The 16748-nt window shown below is 32.5% G+C and overlaps 1 protein-coding gene across 4 annotated transcripts; it reads right to left on the reverse strand.

Annotated features, from left to right (window-relative positions):
* Positions 1–203: 203 nt before the first annotated feature.
* Positions 204–9604, reverse strand: LOC125843835 (abscisic-aldehyde oxidase-like). Of its 4 annotated transcripts, none has more exons than XM_049523046.1 (11): positions 9456–9604; positions 8004–8166; positions 4916–6595; positions 4014–4267; positions 3690–3899; positions 3223–3441; positions 2186–3148; positions 1828–1917; positions 1297–1395; positions 949–1138; positions 204–678 (listed from the first exon to the last, which is right to left on the reverse strand). In XM_049523046.1, exons 2-11 carry the CDS (start codon positions 8149–8151, stop codon positions 446–448), a joined length of 4086 nt encoding a protein of 1361 aa, XP_049379003.1. In that variant the 5' UTR covers positions 8152–8166; positions 9456–9604; the 3' UTR covers positions 204–445. The 4 variants fall into 4 exon arrangements, with proteins under 4 accessions (XP_049379003.1, XP_049379004.1, XP_049379005.1 ...); XM_049523047.1 differs by lacking the exon at positions 9456–9604 and adding an exon at positions 9278–9321; XM_049523048.1 differs by lacking the exon at positions 9456–9604 and adding an exon at positions 9168–9240.
* Between the last annotated feature and the right edge of the window lie 7144 nt (positions 9605–16748).

Genomic DNA, 16748 nt, shown 5'->3' on the forward strand with positions numbered 1-16748 from the left:
TCCGACATATACTCATATTTTCTGAAGAATCCAAACAACATAACTTTTGTCTACGTGCGAACCGTGTTTCCATTTTTAACATGATATAGTTGATTTTTTTTATTCTTTTTCGATTTATAGGCAACAAAAAAGCTTCGATCAAAGTTTTTTTAAAAAAGGGTCAGAAAATAAAATGATCATTATTATTATAGCAAACACAAATGTTATAAAATATTTACAATGATCATATATCAATATTTTAGAAGAAATAAATCACCTTATTATATGACTAAAACCATATATAGCTCTTTAGTCATGTACTTGAAATTTGGTGAATATTAAAGATGTAGTAGACATGATCACGACTCTTTGAAAATGCCTGCGGGTGCATGTCAGATCCTCAAAAAGTAATGTGTATTTTTGGAGGAATCAACACATGTACAACAACATTCTGGATAGTTTAGTATCATTTGAAGCATGCTGATTTCCGAGCCAGCAAAGTTTCTACGAACTTCTCTGCATAATCCAGGCCACACTGTGTCTTCACAACTGGTAATATTGCAGGGACATCTAGATAGAATTCTGAGACAGACTCGTCGAGCTTGTCCCAACGTTTGAGCTGTTCACGTGCTGCTTTAATGGCTGCTCTTGTTGCACAATGGACCGAAGCTGCCAGAAACAACGGTGGTTCACCAGATGCTGCAAAAAAAGTTAATTATAATAAGATTCAACGGTTTGTATGAATTGAAGCAAATTCAGAATTTGAAGTTTATACATTCCTTCATTGAGCTCAAGTTAGTATATAATAATAACATAGCTCACTAAAAAGTATTTATAGATATTTAGTGGATTTTTCAATATATCTATACAAAGTCTGGACAAAAGTTACTGTGTTCCTGTGAACTCAAGAACATGGAGAACTCATATGACACATGGTAAAGCTAAAGGAAATGAAGAAAAGAGTTATACTTTTGGACGAAAGAACACGTTGTTCGTGATGTCCACTGTTTACGAGATGAACATTGAAATTCTGGGGTATGGTGTCAATAGTTGGGATCTTGTATGTCCAAGTGCTATTTGAGACCATTAACCCATCTTCATTTGTAAGATATTCTTCGTTCATGAAAAATCCGATTCCTTGTACGAAAGCACCTTCAATCTGTAGCAAGGAAAAGAAAAACAATCACCACAATTATGAACAATCTTGGGATCAAGAATCAGATAGATCTGAAGTTTGATTAACGGTTTGAGTGCATGATGCATCTCTGAATCGTATTAAGCGAATTCTAGTTACAAAATTATGATGAAGGAAAGAACCTGTCCCAAATCAACAGCTGGATTCAAGCTCTGTCCGCAGTCGTAAATAACATCCGACTGCAGAATGGTAGTCTCTCCAGTCAGAACATCTATCTCCACCTGCAAAAAGAGTACTATTGTTAGTTATCCATATGAAGATATATTGGCTGCAAAATGATCCACAACCGGAGTTCCCTGCCGAGTGTTGTGTACTCATATATTGAAAATTGATAGTCATTGCATACGATTCACTTTCAAGATATCTTGGTGGTTAAATGATACACACGAGACTCAAAGTCTCATGCTTAAGAGGGTGGAGGTTCGAGTCCTCTTCAAGGCATAATATATGAGCATTCTCAATAAGAGAGCTTGATCGGATCAGTATTGATATTCCAATCAGTATTGATATTCCGATATACTGATTCGAACTAAGCTCTTGGAATAAATTCAGTAAAATTTGGTGATCTTCTCTACGTATTGAAAAGGGAATCTGCTTTAAAGTAGCAGACTGAGGCAGGGAACAAGAAAATCTGACAGGAGTAACAAGTTTACCTCACTGACAGCAGCGCCGAAGGTCAAATACCTCAAGAATTCTGGCACATAATAAGAATTTGCTGCCAAGTTTATTGATTGTGTTTGTGCCTGCAAAAGAAGCAAAATGATTTCAAATATGACTTCAGAGTATTTTATCTTCTGACTAATTCAAATTTAGCATCTTTGGCATCACGAGTTCTGTTTGGATATGGCGAAATGTTTATAAGAACAAGGTAATCATTGATGATAAGGCGTCTCTTGCAACGAGAACATCTTAAGAATACAAGTTCACAGTGATTTCAAAAACCAATCCAGAAAACCGAAAGTACTGATTGGGAGAAGTGTGACTTGCAGTGTTGAAATGTTGAAAACAAACCTGGCGAATCAGCGTTGGCCAATCAACAGAACCATTTTTTTCCTGCAACTGTTTCTTCAGAGGGGTGAGTCTTTCAACCAAGATATTACAGCAAAGTTTAACAGCTGCACAGCTTGATTCCGATGTAGTGCTTCCAGCCGTTAACCCACCTTGCACTACACTTAAGGTGTCTGCTTGTATGACTCGTACTTTCTCCACAAGGTCTTCGGCCCAACTACTTTCGATTGAACTGAGAGCATAGGCAGTCATCTGTCTAACCTTTGTCCATAGCCCTTGGCCAACTTCAACTCCTCCAACCTCCACAACAATTGATCCATCTTGCAGAATACTGACTTTTCCTGGTGTCGGTCGTTGCGAAGCATTGTACACAGCTGGCACACGAGAAATACCCCTTTTCTTCCATGTGTTTTTCTGGTTGAACTGTTCTATCATCTTGCTTCGTTGAAAAAAGCTCGACGACACTGCCAACTTATCCATGATACTAGGCAATGTATATTCTCCTTCTGCTACAACGTTACCATAGAATAAGTTAAGGCTTTCAAATGAATGAACATTCTCATTTCTGACAGAGTCCACCTCAATCGACAGTAAACTTGCGACGTGTTCTATTATAGCTTCGGCGATATAAGATCCTTGCAACTCCCCAGGGCCCCGCATGATCGTTTTGCTGGTGAGATTTGTCTTGCATAGTTGTATATCAAAAGATAAGGCACCCCAATTATATTTTTTTAGTGTATTCATCAGATATGATGGTATGATGGGGCTCATATCATCTGTGATCCCAGCATTTATCAGTATATCAAGATGTAATGCTGTGATCTTTCCGCTAGACTTGAATCCTACACTGTATGTTACTTTCATCGGGTGTCGTCCTCCTGTCATTATCATGTCACTGTTCCGGTTGACATATATCCTGACAGGTCTTCTTAACTTGTATGCTGCTAGTGCACAGGCCGTGGAAACCTAAAATTATTCATAAACTTTAACATCAGTGTCAGAGAATTGTTATTATTACTATTTCTTTTTCGTATACTCACATGCATTGCTTTGGAAAACTTGCCCCCAAAGGCACCTCCAAGCCTTCTTGTAATTACGCGGATGTTGTGTGCAGGAACACCAAGACAACTGGCAATCACACTCTGTGCATTCTCAGGGCACTGGCTTGAAGTATAAACAACCATGCAGTTGTCTTCATCTGGAATTGCGAGGGCAGTCTGTGTCTCCATATAAAAATGGTACTCGGAACCCAATCTTAACTGGAAAATGATTATTAAAAGAAATGATAAGTAATATGTTTGAACCTTTAGCATACATCACCATACAGGAATCAAATTTAGGAAACCATTGAAACAATGCTATGTTCTCAGTCTCTTCAAAAATGCCACCAGGTGCATGCCGAATCCTCCAATAGTGCATTTTGGAGGATCCACTATGGGTACGGCAATAATTTTGGAGAATCCGAGCAACAAAAATCAAATATGAACAGTAGAGAAAACAAAAGTACCTCAGCAGAGAGAATTTTTTGATCAGCTTCAGCCATTCCTTTTGAGAAATCGCCAATCTGTGCAGGCTGAAAAGGTGGAGGGACTTGAATAAAGCTAGCTTTCTCAACAGCTTCCTCAACAGTTAAAATGGGAGAATCTACAGTTGTAGTGTCGTATTCAATGAGGGCTGTCGTTGCAGCCAGATCAGCAGATCTCTGACTGTCAGCAACCTATGGTGTTTCAACAACATAAGGAAACAAGTTCAAAATTTCAATGGACTTAGTGCATGAGAAATTAACATTTCATTAAAGCAATCTCAGAAGAAGGAAACTTGAAGTGCTCACCACAAATGCAATTCTGTCGCCAGCACAACGGGAGAGATCTTCTGCAAATAAGGGCTCGGAGCCAAACGGTGTAACAACTCCTGCATTTGCCCCTCCTGCTGGGATATCTTTGTAAGTAATTATGGTGGTGTCTGTTAAATGAGTAGGCTCAAGCTGGATTCCCTTGACACCAGCTAGTGGTTTTGTACTGTAGATAAATGCTCCATTCAAGCAGTTTGGTGGTGAAGGAATATCATCTACATAAACTGCTTCACCTGAAAAATATTATGTAAACCAGCACACCTAAAGTTCAGAATGTTGCAGACTCAAAGTTATAGTTAAACTGGTGTGCAGATAAACTATTTTGTGTTAAAAAAAAAACAAAAACATGGCAAGAGGAATACATGACAACAAGGGAAACAAAAAAGGAGAAGAATGACCAATTGGTAACACCTGAAAACGGAATCTCAAGCTTCGTCTCCTTACACAATGTTTTATCCAAATCACACTACAAAGTTCGGTAAAAATATGTATTAACACCCCAAAGAATGGTACCTATAGTTGTACCAGAGGTGTCGAATGATTCCTAACGCAATGCTTTATCCAAAGCTAAGACAGAGTAAACTATTTCCTCGATCTCATATCTCTTATTATAGACTTTCCCTCCTGTACTTGCTATTTCTTTAATTGTGTATTTTCACTTTAAATACCAGATAACATTTTTAATATAACTATGTTGCTTGGACCCTCCAAAAATGTTGTCCACCCCTGTTGGATGCTAACATTTTTAAGTGTCTGAACAACATAGCTGCCTTAAAATTTAAATGTCAAAAAGCCAGCAGTCAAGGACAGGAAAAGTTGGTATGAGATTTTGGACTTAACATGCACAAGATGAAATAAAATATTAAAAGGGGATAACAAACCAGCAGCTTGCATGGCAGCTCCGATCTTCTTCAACGGTTCACCTACTGGAGAGTACTCTGTACTAAACTCCACTACCTGCTTAGAAGAAGATAGTAGTGTTTGTTTTTTCCCCTGACTAATGCAACCATTATTACTACTTTCCGAAGGTTCCTCATCTGTGATGTCATTAATTCCATCAAGTAAACCACCAGAAATAGAAGAATGAACATCAGTTAAGGGATAAAGAAACTCAAAAACATAACTGACGGCCAAGCTTGATCTGTACTCAGGGTGTAAAGTGCCATCTTCCGGTACCACCGCTAGTTTGACTAATTTAAGTGCTTCATACAAAACATGTACACTCAACATTTTCCCGGATAGGTATTCTTCTACCTTTTTAGCCCTTTTTGCATGTTTTGTGCCATACGCACCAAACGCCAAATGGATATTGTTTATCAGGATGCTGTTCTTGCAGTGAGAAACATCAGCCTGGAACGCAGCATTTACATATGCCAATGCATTCCCATGAGGTCGTGGAGCAGCTCGATAGGTTTCAAACAAAAATCTAGAATGAGTTTGGTGAGAACTTCGATCTTTCTTAAATGGGATGCAAACACTTAGAAGCACAGTCTTTGAGTCTAGTGGTGGTCTTGATAATAACTCCTCCCATGTGAGGTTTTCAGGTCCATGACTGGTCATCAAGCTAACAGTAGCAGAAAGCCCGAGAAGTAATGTAGCGATATCAGAAGGAAAACCATTCTTCTGTGCCATAACCAAATTTCCTCCCACACTAGCAGAGTTTCTAACAAATGGTGAAGCAATCTTCTCCATGTGGTCAGCCAATTTTTGGGATACCAACTTCCCATATGAACCCAAATTGATATTACTTTCCTCTTTCAAGACTGAAATGAATTTAGAGATAGTCACAGTTGCTCCAACTTCAATGCCTGTCTGATCTCTTTTGATGATTGAGAGTTCAGGAATGTGTCTGAGATCAACATAATGATCATATCGCTGAGTTTCCTTATAATAACCTGTGCCAGTATTACCAACGACGAGTTTAAAGCTTGCACGATTTAGTGTCACATTGAAGTTCAACAAGTTCCATAGCTCCTTAATGGAAACAGGACTGTACCAAGGGTACTTTGAGGAGTCCAAATTCGTGGCGGATTCACTTTTCAAGAACTCAGGATATGTACTAAAATTCTTGGTTGGATCATAGGGAGGTAATTTACTTACTTTCATTTCCTTGGAGTCTCCCTTTTTCCAAAAAGAATTGAACCCCAAATCCTCTATATCAATATCAGCAGCAAAAGTCTTGCAGGCATCAGCAATGGGCCGGTAGCCAGTGCACCGACAAAGGTTTCCCGCTATGGCATTTTCAGCTTCAGATGAAGTTAGCTTAGAGAATCCTGGTGGAGGATCGGGTTTGTTTCCTTTATCGGCGTTGACGAGAGCTGAGAAAAGTGACATACACAGGCCAGGAGTACAAAAGCCACATTGAGAAGCATAGAAACCGGCAAACCTTTCATGAATAGAGTGAAAACCATCTCTGGTGTTCCCAAGGCCTTCACTTGTAGTAATTGAACGACCGTTTAAACTACAAAGAAGTGTAAGGCACGAACTTACACTAAAATCTTCCACCTTTTTAAACTTCGGATCATACTTTGAGATCAGAACAACACAAGCCCCACAACCACCTGTAACCATACAAATAAGTTATGTTCCTTCTGAAACCAAAATTGTGCATTTGTTACCACATACTTAATCAGATTATAGATGGACGATGAAGAGATATACCCCTCTAAAAGACTTAAGAAGCAGTATTTCATAGTCTAAATGATGTCAGCAAACAAGGAATACGATATCTCACTTAACGTGTATTCTACATTGAAAAACTATAAAAGCTAGTCATTTTACTTCATTGTACAACAAAATTAATTCTACTCTCCGAAGCTGCTGAAGTTAGCTTCGTATGTAAATCAATTACATATGGTGAAACCTAAAACTTCATTTTTGCTATTGTAAAAATATGACACTTGAGCCTAACCGCCATCCGTTCCCCAAAAGCTAGCTCATGAGAGGAAGTTTGTGCAAGTCCATATAAGCCAATGCGAGACTCTATCCCCCATCCCAAAGAAAAAAAAAATTCACATAATACGTAAGATATGGCACCTAGGTCTAACTCAACCCCAAAAGCTAGCTCATGAGGGATGGTTGCTCAAGTCTATATAAGCAGACCACCAATCAATTCCCTAACCAATGTGGAACTTTAATCCACACTAGCACCCCCTTCACGCCCAAGCCCAACTGAAGCGTGGGCTAGGAGCCCAAACAGGGATGAACCTGACTCTACCCTGATACCATGTAAAGATATGACACCTAGGCTTAATTCAACCCAAGAAGCTATCTTATGAGGGGAGGATTGCGCAAGTCTATATAAGCAAATCACCGATCCATTCCTCAACCAATATGAGGCTTGTAACCCCCTCTAACATAATAAAAGATTTCATTGCCTGAAAACAATTAAGCATACAGTGTCCCACTCCCAACACTTGAAACCCGAGACTTTTGTTTAGAGGTGAAAGAATCTTTACCGTTCCATCACACCCTTTAATGGACATAGAAGGCTTAAAGAGCACAGAAATGCAGAGATGTAAAAAAGCATCAAAGGAAAGCCTAGTAAGTTATCATAAACTTTCTGCAGATGACTGGTGAATAAGAGAAGTACACTAGAATTTATCAAATTCCATGAACATTTGCCATAAGAAAACCAATTTAAGGAAATCCAAAGATTCTAACATTCCTTATGTACTAGCACCAAAAACAAACGTATAGTATACACTAGGAAGATTGAGATCATGAGATCTCAGGTTCAAGGTTCAAATTTCAACAGAATAAAAAACAATAGATATTTCTTCTTATTTGTCCAAGCCTTGACATACAGAGTTACTCATTGTTGGTTGGTGGGATGGTGGGAGATAACAAGGTACCCCTGAGACTAGTCGAGACGCACAAACAGGCTTGGACACCACGGTTCACGGTTGTTCAAAATAAAAAACATATTGATACATGTAACAGAGTGGTGAAAGAAAAGAAGAGCATTACCTTCACCACAACCAAGCTTAGGACTCTTGAAACAAGTCTCAGAGCGCAAGAACTCAAGCAAAGTTGTCGAAGGATCGACAGATGGCAGCTCAAACCTCTCTCCATTAACTGCAAACACCAAATTCCCCTTTTTCTGTCTTTCCTCCATTAATACAATAGCCTCCTTAAAATCAAAATTCTAAGGTTAGCTCTTTCACAAAAAAATTAGTCTTTTTTCTACTTTCAGTTGAAAAATATCAGAAGTGAAAGAAGAAACATGAATCTTGAATTTAATTAGGTGTCCAAAAACTTGACTTTTAAACACAAAAAGATTCTTGAATAAAAAATTCTTGGCTAGCTGAAATACTGAAGCAGTTAACTTTGACACATACCCTTTACCAATAATCTAGTCTTTCTCAACTTTTTTTGTACTTACAGAGCTGAAAAATTACCAGAACTGGAAAAAAAACAAAAATCTTGAATTGGGGGTCCAAAGCTCGACTTTTTAATACAAAATACCCTTTATCACAAATCTTGTCTTTTTCAACTTTTTTTCTACTTACAGAGCTAAAAAACTACCAGAACTGGAAAAAAAAAAACAAGAATCTTGAATTGGGTGTCCAAAGCTTGACTTTTTAACACAAAAGCTTCTTAGATCAATATTCTTGGCTAGCTGAAGCAATGACACATACCCTTGATAAAAAATCTAGTCTTTTTCAACTTTTTTCTCTTACTGAGCTGAAAAATTACCAGAACTGGAAAAAAAAACAAGAATCTTGAATTATATATATTTGGTATCCAAAAGCTTGACTTTTTAATACAAAAGCTTCTTGAATCATAATTCTTATCTAGCTGAAACACTAAAAGCAGTTGACTTTGACACATACCCTTTATCAAAAATCTTATCTTTTTCAAATTTTTTCTACCTACTGAGCTGAAATATTACCAGAACTGGGAAAAAAAAGAATCATGAATTGGATGTCTAAAAGTTTCTTCAATCAAGATTCTTGGCTAGCTGAAACACTGAAGCAGTTAACTTTGACACATACCCTTTATCAAAAATCTCATCTTTTTCAACTTTTTCTCAACCTACTGAGCTGAAAAATAACAGAACTGAAAGAAAAAGCAAGAATCTTGAATAGTATAAGTCCATAGCTAGCTGAAACAGTTAACCTTGACACATACCCTTTATAAAAAATCTTATCTTTTTCAACTTTTTTTCTACATACTGAGCTGAAAAATATCACAACTGAAAGAAATATCAAGAATCTTGAATTGGGTGTCCAAATGCTTACTTTATAACACTAGCGTTTCTTAAATCAAGATTCTTGGATAGCTGAAATACTAAAGCAGTTAACTTTGACACATACTATCAAAAATGTGATCTTTTTCAACTTTTTTTTCTACCTACTCAGATGAAAAATATCAGAACTGAAAGAAAAAGCTAGAATCTTGAATTGGGTGTCCAAATGCTTGTTAACACAAATGCCTCTTAAATCAAGATTCTTAGCTAGCTGAAACACTGAAGCAGTTAACTTTGACACATACCCTTTATCAAAAATGTGATCTTTTTCAACTTTTCTTCTACCAACTGAGCTGAAAAATATCACAACTAAAAGAAAAAGCAAGAATCTTGAATTATATAAATTAGGTATCCCCACAACTTGACTTTTAACACAAATAACTTTATGCTACATTATAAAGGGAAAATGTAGCACACAATTATGTGAAATGTGATGGTTATTTTGAAAGAAGAAAATATTTCAAAGTTTTAATAGTAATGATGGAGAAAAAGATTCAATCATTTTGAACCACTCAAGTCACAAGTGTATTTATTAGGCAAAGGACTTTATTACTAATTTAAGATACTATTTCCACACTTCTGTCTCTCTATTTATAGGTAAAAGATAAACGAGAGATCTTTTTTATGCCCTGACATGTGCTTTACATGTTGTGATGTTATCTTTCTTCCCACCAACTCCTTTTATTTAGGGAAAATGCCTAAATATATTATTGAACTTTGACAAAAAGTTTATTTATATCATGTGTTAAAAGTTTGACTTAACAATATATTGTTGTTTGAGAAAAGACTCAAGATAGAATATTTTTTTTCATGTGGAATGTCATATAATAATCACACTCTCAATAGTTTAGGTATGAAACTAAAAAAAACAAATAGTTCAATGTGTTTTTGACACTTACCTCTAAAAATTGTGTCCTTTCTAATTATACTTATGTAACACTCATACCTCTATTCCCCACCTCTGCCTTGTATTATTATTTTTTTTTCGTACTAAACACATCCTCTAATTAGTAACTTTCAAAATTGAAAGATTATTTTTTAAAAAAATCATTATTTTAATAACACTCAAATGCAAAATTGTAATTATAAAATCTATGCAAATATAACTAATGAAAATTTCAATATAAAAAAATCAACAGATATCTTTTATTAAAAATCTTATCTTTTTCGAAATTACTGAAATTACTCATGTAAAATGTGATGATTATTTTGAAGAAAATATTTTAAGGATGATTGAGAAAAATTCAACCAATTTAAAGGTCATGTCATAATTATAGTAGGTCTACTTATTATAATTTAAGGCAATTACTTTCCCACTTCTCTCTATCTTTTTATAGATTATTGATAAAAGAGAAATCTTATTTACATGTGCCTTACATGTTGTGATGTTATCTTTCTTCCCACTAAATCTTTTTATTTCACGGAAAGAATTTAAATATGTTACCGAACTTTGAAAAAAGATATATTTATATCATTCTTTAAAAGTTTGATTTATACATATCATTTTTGTTTGAGAAATATTCATTATCCATGCTATTATTTTCGAACGAAAAAATAATTCCAATTTTGCAAAATCATTTTTTATACGTGGTCAATTATGATTCGGACACGTCATTAGTTAATTTTTATTTAAAAGGAAACAGACTTAAATATGCCACCAAACTTTGAGAAAGACTCATCTATGTCATCCTTAAAAGTTTAGCTCATCTATGACATTTGAGTTAAGATTTTTTTTATTTTTTTATTTTTTATTTTTTTTTTTTTTACAGCATCCAACGTTTCATTAAAACTGAACAAAACAGTAAGCTCAAACATCAAGTCTACGCTTAAAAGTCATAACATTTATTTCCCAACTTTCTAAAAACACAAACTATAAACAAGGAAAACTATCCCCATTTATCGAAGCCCTAATTTGACAATCCAAAAAAAAATAACCATCACATTTGACATTTGAGTTAAGAAATAATAGCATGGATGAATATTTTTCCAAACGAAAATGGCATAGATAAGTCAAATATTTAACAGATGACACAAATAAGACTTCATTATATTACTCGGGAGATATGCATTGCGTGTTAGGAAGATATTCAATATATTTTTAGAGTGGGTCTTTACTTGTCTGATTATTTAGTGAAATTTTTTTTTTGGACTCAAATAAATCGAAATAAAAAACTTATTGATATTTCATATAGGTTGTGTCCTTTTATGTAGGGCTCACACCCCTATCCCTCACTTCAACCATGTATTATTTTTCTGAAAAATATTTTCTTTCGTACTGAACACACCTTTTAATAGCTTTCAAAAATTAAATGACTTTTAACACAAATAACTTTATGCTACATTATAAAGGGAAAATGTAGCTCACAATTATGTGAAATGTAATGGTTATTTTGAAAGAAGAAGAAAATATTTCCAAGTTTTAATAAGGATGATGGAGAAAAAGATTCAATCATTTTGAACCACTCAGGTCACATTTATATTTATTAGAAAAGGAGAGATCTTTTTTGTGCCCTCACATGTGCTTTACATGTTGTGATGTTATCAATCTTCCCAACAAGTCCTTTTGTTTTAAGGAAAATGCTCAAATATATTATTGAACTTTGAAAAAAATTTATTTATGTCATATGTTAAAAGTTGACTTATCAATACATTGTCGTTTGAGAAAAACTCAGGATGGAATATTTTATTCATGTGGAATGTCATATGATAAGGTTTTTGCAAATAAAAGAGAGTGTATAGTACACACACCACTGAAGTGTGTTTCTCAAACTAATAAGTGATAGTTTAGATATAAAACTCACACCCTCAATAGTTTAGGTATGAAATTAAAAAAAAAATAGTTTAATGTGTTTTTGACACTCGTCTCTAAAAATGGTGTCCTTTCTATTTATTTTAAAGAAAATATTTCCAAGGATGATGAAAAAAATTCAATCAGTTCAAACCGTTCATGTCATAATTATAGTTGGGTCTACTTAATAATTTAAGGCAATTATTTTCCCACTTTCTCTATCTATCTATAGATTATAGATAAAAGAGAAATATTATGTATGTCCTTACATGTGCTTTATGATGTTATTTTTTCTTCCCACCAAATCTTTTTATCTCAAGGAAATAATTTAAATATGTTATCAAACTTTGAAAAGAGATATATTCATGTCATTCTTTTAAAGTTTGACTCATCTATACTATTTTTATTTGAGAACGACTCATTATCCATGCTATTATTTCCAAATGACAAAAAATTCAATTTTGCAAAATCGTTTTTTATACGTGTGGTCAATTATAATTCGAACACGTCATTAATTAATTATTTTTTAAACTAAAAAATGTTCAAATATGCCATCAAACTTTGAGAAAGGCTCATCTATGTCATCCTTGAAAATTTAGCTCATTTATGTCATTTCAGTTAAGAAATAATAGCATGGATGAACATTTTCTCAAACGAAAAATGGCATAGACAAGCTAAATTTTCAACCGATGACATAAATAAGCCTTCATTATATTACTCGGAAGATATGCATTGCGTGTTCGGAAGATATTCAATATAGGTTGTGTCCTTTTATGTAGGGCTCACACCCCTATCCCCCACTTTCACCATGTATTATTTTTTTGAAAAATATTTTCTTTCGTACTGAACACACCTTTTAATAGCTTATAAAAATTAAATGACTATTTTGTTCTTTAAAATCATTATTTTAAGAACAATTAAATGCAAAGATGTAATTATACAATCAAAACATAACAAATGAAAATTTCAATAGTAGAAAAAAGAAGAAGAAGAAGTCAAATGGTTGTATTTTCTTTTCTTTTCAATTCATTTGAATATTTTTCATCTTCCATTGCTTATTCAATGATCTTCCATTTCAATTTCCAACTGTTTATTTAATAAGACATTTCAAATCATTTCAATTTAAGTTTCTTTACTTCTTATCTACTTTCCTTTGACTTTTATATATGAATAAATATCACTTTAACTTATTTTTCTATCACTCTACTTAAATCTTATATCTTACTAGTCAATCCAACCATCAAAATTTAAAAGTGGAGGGATCACATCATATCCCGCACAATATACCTCTTTATGATGTTTAATAGTATTGGTCCAACTAATTTAGATTATCATTATGTCCATAGTGGAAAAAATAATACTTCCTATCAAAAATTTCTCAATTTTTTAATTTTAAATCCGAGATATCTGTATATCTAATAAAAAAATAAAAAGATCAAATCTCACCCACCACATCTACTAAACGTGTGAAATTTCATTCAATACTACAGCTCATGGAATTGATTGTGATCATAATAAGCTCAATTATTGTACTGAAAATCTTTATTATATTCAGTAAACACGTGGGGTTAATATTTTAATTTTTCTAAAAAATTAAAAAAAAATCTCTTCCTTTTTTCAAAGGGATTTATGTAACTTCTAAAGCTACCTTCAAATGTAACTTCTAATTCACTCAATCCTCTTAATTTCTCTATTATTCATCTATAATTCAACTAATACAATAGTCATCTGTCGTAATTTATATTATGCCACAGTGGGATTGAATCTCCTTAAAGAGAGCAAAATATTCGTGTCTCGGCCTAAAGATTTGTTTAAGCATTTTTTGTCATTTTATTTCAACTGTAATTTATTATATTTGTGGTATATTACACCAACAATTTAAAGGAGAATCATGTTTTTGTTGCAGTTTGAAAAGGTGTGGCTATCAAGATTAGGATCTCAACATAATTCCGCTCAAACGTCGCTCTCTTCAAGAGANTATTTATCACTAAAGCAACCTTTAAATGTAGCTTCTAATTCACTCAATCCTCTTAATTTCTCTATTATTCATCTACAATTCAACTAATACAATAGTCATCTGTCCTAATTTATATTATGTCGTAGTGAGCTTGAATCTCCTTAAAGAGAGCGAGATATCCGTGCCTCAGCCAAAAGATTTGTTTATGCATTTTTTGTCATTTTATTTCAAATGTAATTTATTATATTGGTGGTATATTACACCGACAATTTAAAGGAGAATCATGTTTTTGTTACAGTTTGAAAAGGTTGGATATCAAGATTAGGATCTCAACATAATTCCGCTCAAACGTCGCTCTCTTCAAGAGATGGAAGTGAAGAGATGTACGGGTAAAGTATTTTTCTACTTGCTCAATTGAAGCGGAGAAAAAAGTAAAGAAAAAACTTTTTACCTAGTACTTTCATGAATAAAGTAATACTACTTTTCATGAAAAAAATTATGTTTAAAATTTTAAAATAGTGGGGGTTCATGAAATGAGAAAAAAAATAATAAAAGATCATTGTGAAATTGTGATTTTTGCATCTTTGAGAAATGCTCTAAAAAAGAGTATTAAGAATGCATATATTTATTGTGGAATAAATCACATGTTGTTGTTTGACTGTAATGAGATGATTTTTAGCGCTAACATGAGAGTTATAAATGAATTATGAAAAACATGTTGAGTAACCATTTTGTTAGCATGATGGACAGCTAAATGATTGTATATATTAATGTAATTATATAGTGATAGAATAGCTGATTTGGAGGGATAACATGAGAGTTATAAAACGATTTGTTTTTCTGATGCCCAAGACAAGAGAATGATTTTATTTATCAATGCTACTTATGTGATTTAGATTGTCAGGAATTTGCTTCAAAATAGTTGTTACTATGTAAACATTGACCTTTTGTTTTACTAATTTACTATTTCTTAATATTTCAATATTTTCGACGAAGAAAAGTTCATATGACTTCTAATAACACAACGTTGAAGTCTGTATAAGTTTAATTTTTATTATTTATTTAATAGTTAATTTTTATGAGATATATATTTTCATTAATATATATATTTGGGTAGGTATTTATTTATGTCACGAATGCATTATCAAGTTAACAAGATCTTCTAACTTCAAAATATATTATTTTTAAAAAAATTTGAGTTTTTTTTTATTTAAAAAATAATAACTCACAAAAAATGTGAATATATATGAATCATTTAAAATTTATCATTAACAAAATAAATTTTATATTTAGTAATATGGAATAAACATTTTCATTTGTCCCTACACTAAATTAAAATCTAATAACTATAAAAAAATTAGTAACATTAATTAAAAGTCGTATTTATTTATGTAAGCATAAAATTTATTAGAAATTCATCTATTGCACATTAATTCTTTAGTTGTAACATTATAAATTCTCTTAGTTATTACTAATTATTGCAAATGTTATTCATACTCTTTAGTTATAATATTATGTATTCTCATAGTTATAACATTAATTATTTCTGTCTTTCATTTTTCGTTATATTAACTTTTGACCAAAAATTTTTCATATTATTATACCACCCCTATATATGTGATAACACATCGTTGTTATTCTTCCTTGGACGAATCATGCTTGTTTGAATAAATTGAAAATTGTTTGCAAGTATATGAACTATATTTTTGTTAGGTGTAAGATAAACAGGTGATTATATATATGATTTCACAGATAGAATATATTCTTTAATTTTAATTTTTAGTTTTTTCGGTAAAAAAAAAAAGAGAAAACCTTTCTCAGTTAACTATGCACAGTCAGATAACTGTCTTTGATTTATGTACAAAGTCAATCGATAAGTCAAATATGAGAGCCAACAAAAAGAATGTCATATATTATGTTATAACTTATAAAATAAAAATTGATATACAAAAATAGTTCTAATAAATAAAATATAGTTGTTTTCCACATGTTCATATGACATCTAAACAGATTAAGGGGAATACACGTGCAAAGCACATCTGGTTAGATGACAAGAAAAATACACAACAAATATCGTGTATAAGGTAATATTAGTGAGATATGACTAATTACATAATTGAACCTCATCAAATTGAAATAAATATATATATTATTGCATTTAACTAATAAAATTTTTCATTGACCATCTTCATAGGTTCATGTGAATAAGAGATATATATGATGATCCACATTGAACATTACAAAAGAATCTGCAATATTATTTTATGTAAAGCTTTTTATTCAAATATTCGCTTAAATTTTCTTAATTGATAATCATGTGCAACGCACGTGTCGAAAAACTAGTATATATATATATATATATATATATATTAAGGCCTAAAATTTATTTACTTTCTTTATTGTTTTTTTTCTTCGTTTTTTTATAATTTTTTAATTTTAAAAAACTTAAAATTTTACTTTCAAATTTTAGTGAATATCAAATTGACTAAATTTAATTCCATTCATCATCAATAATATTATTTTTTCTTACTTCATCTTGATTATTACTTTCATTTATATCATTTCCTTAGTGCTCTTTTTTTTAATAAATTTTTTTACCTTTTTTAATTTATTTTTTACAAGAAATTAGTTGTTATAACATGGTAAGAATCACATATATATTTTTTATGAAATTTAACTTTTTTAATTTATATCACTTCTTTGGCTAAAGATTCATAT

This window comes from Solanum stenotomum, chromosome 11, assembly GCF_019186545.1.
Source record: "Solanum stenotomum isolate F172 chromosome 11, ASM1918654v1, whole genome shotgun sequence".
Lineage (NCBI taxonomy): Eukaryota > Viridiplantae > Streptophyta > Magnoliopsida > Solanales > Solanaceae > Solanum > Solanum stenotomum.

Coding starts and splice junctions, on each gene's coding strand:
- LOC125843835 (XM_049523046.1), bottom strand. CDS start 8,151: ATGGAGGAAAGACAGAAAAAGGGGAATTTGGTGTTTGCAGTTAATGGA. Junction 4,268..4,915: donor AGCTGCCATGCAAGCTGCTG/GTTTGTTATCCC, acceptor AATATTTTTCAG/GTGAAGCAGTTTATGTAGAT. Junction 1,139..1,296: donor CAGCTGTTGATTTGGGACAG/GTTCTTTCCTTC, acceptor TCCTTGCTACAG/ATTGAAGGTGCTTTCGTACA.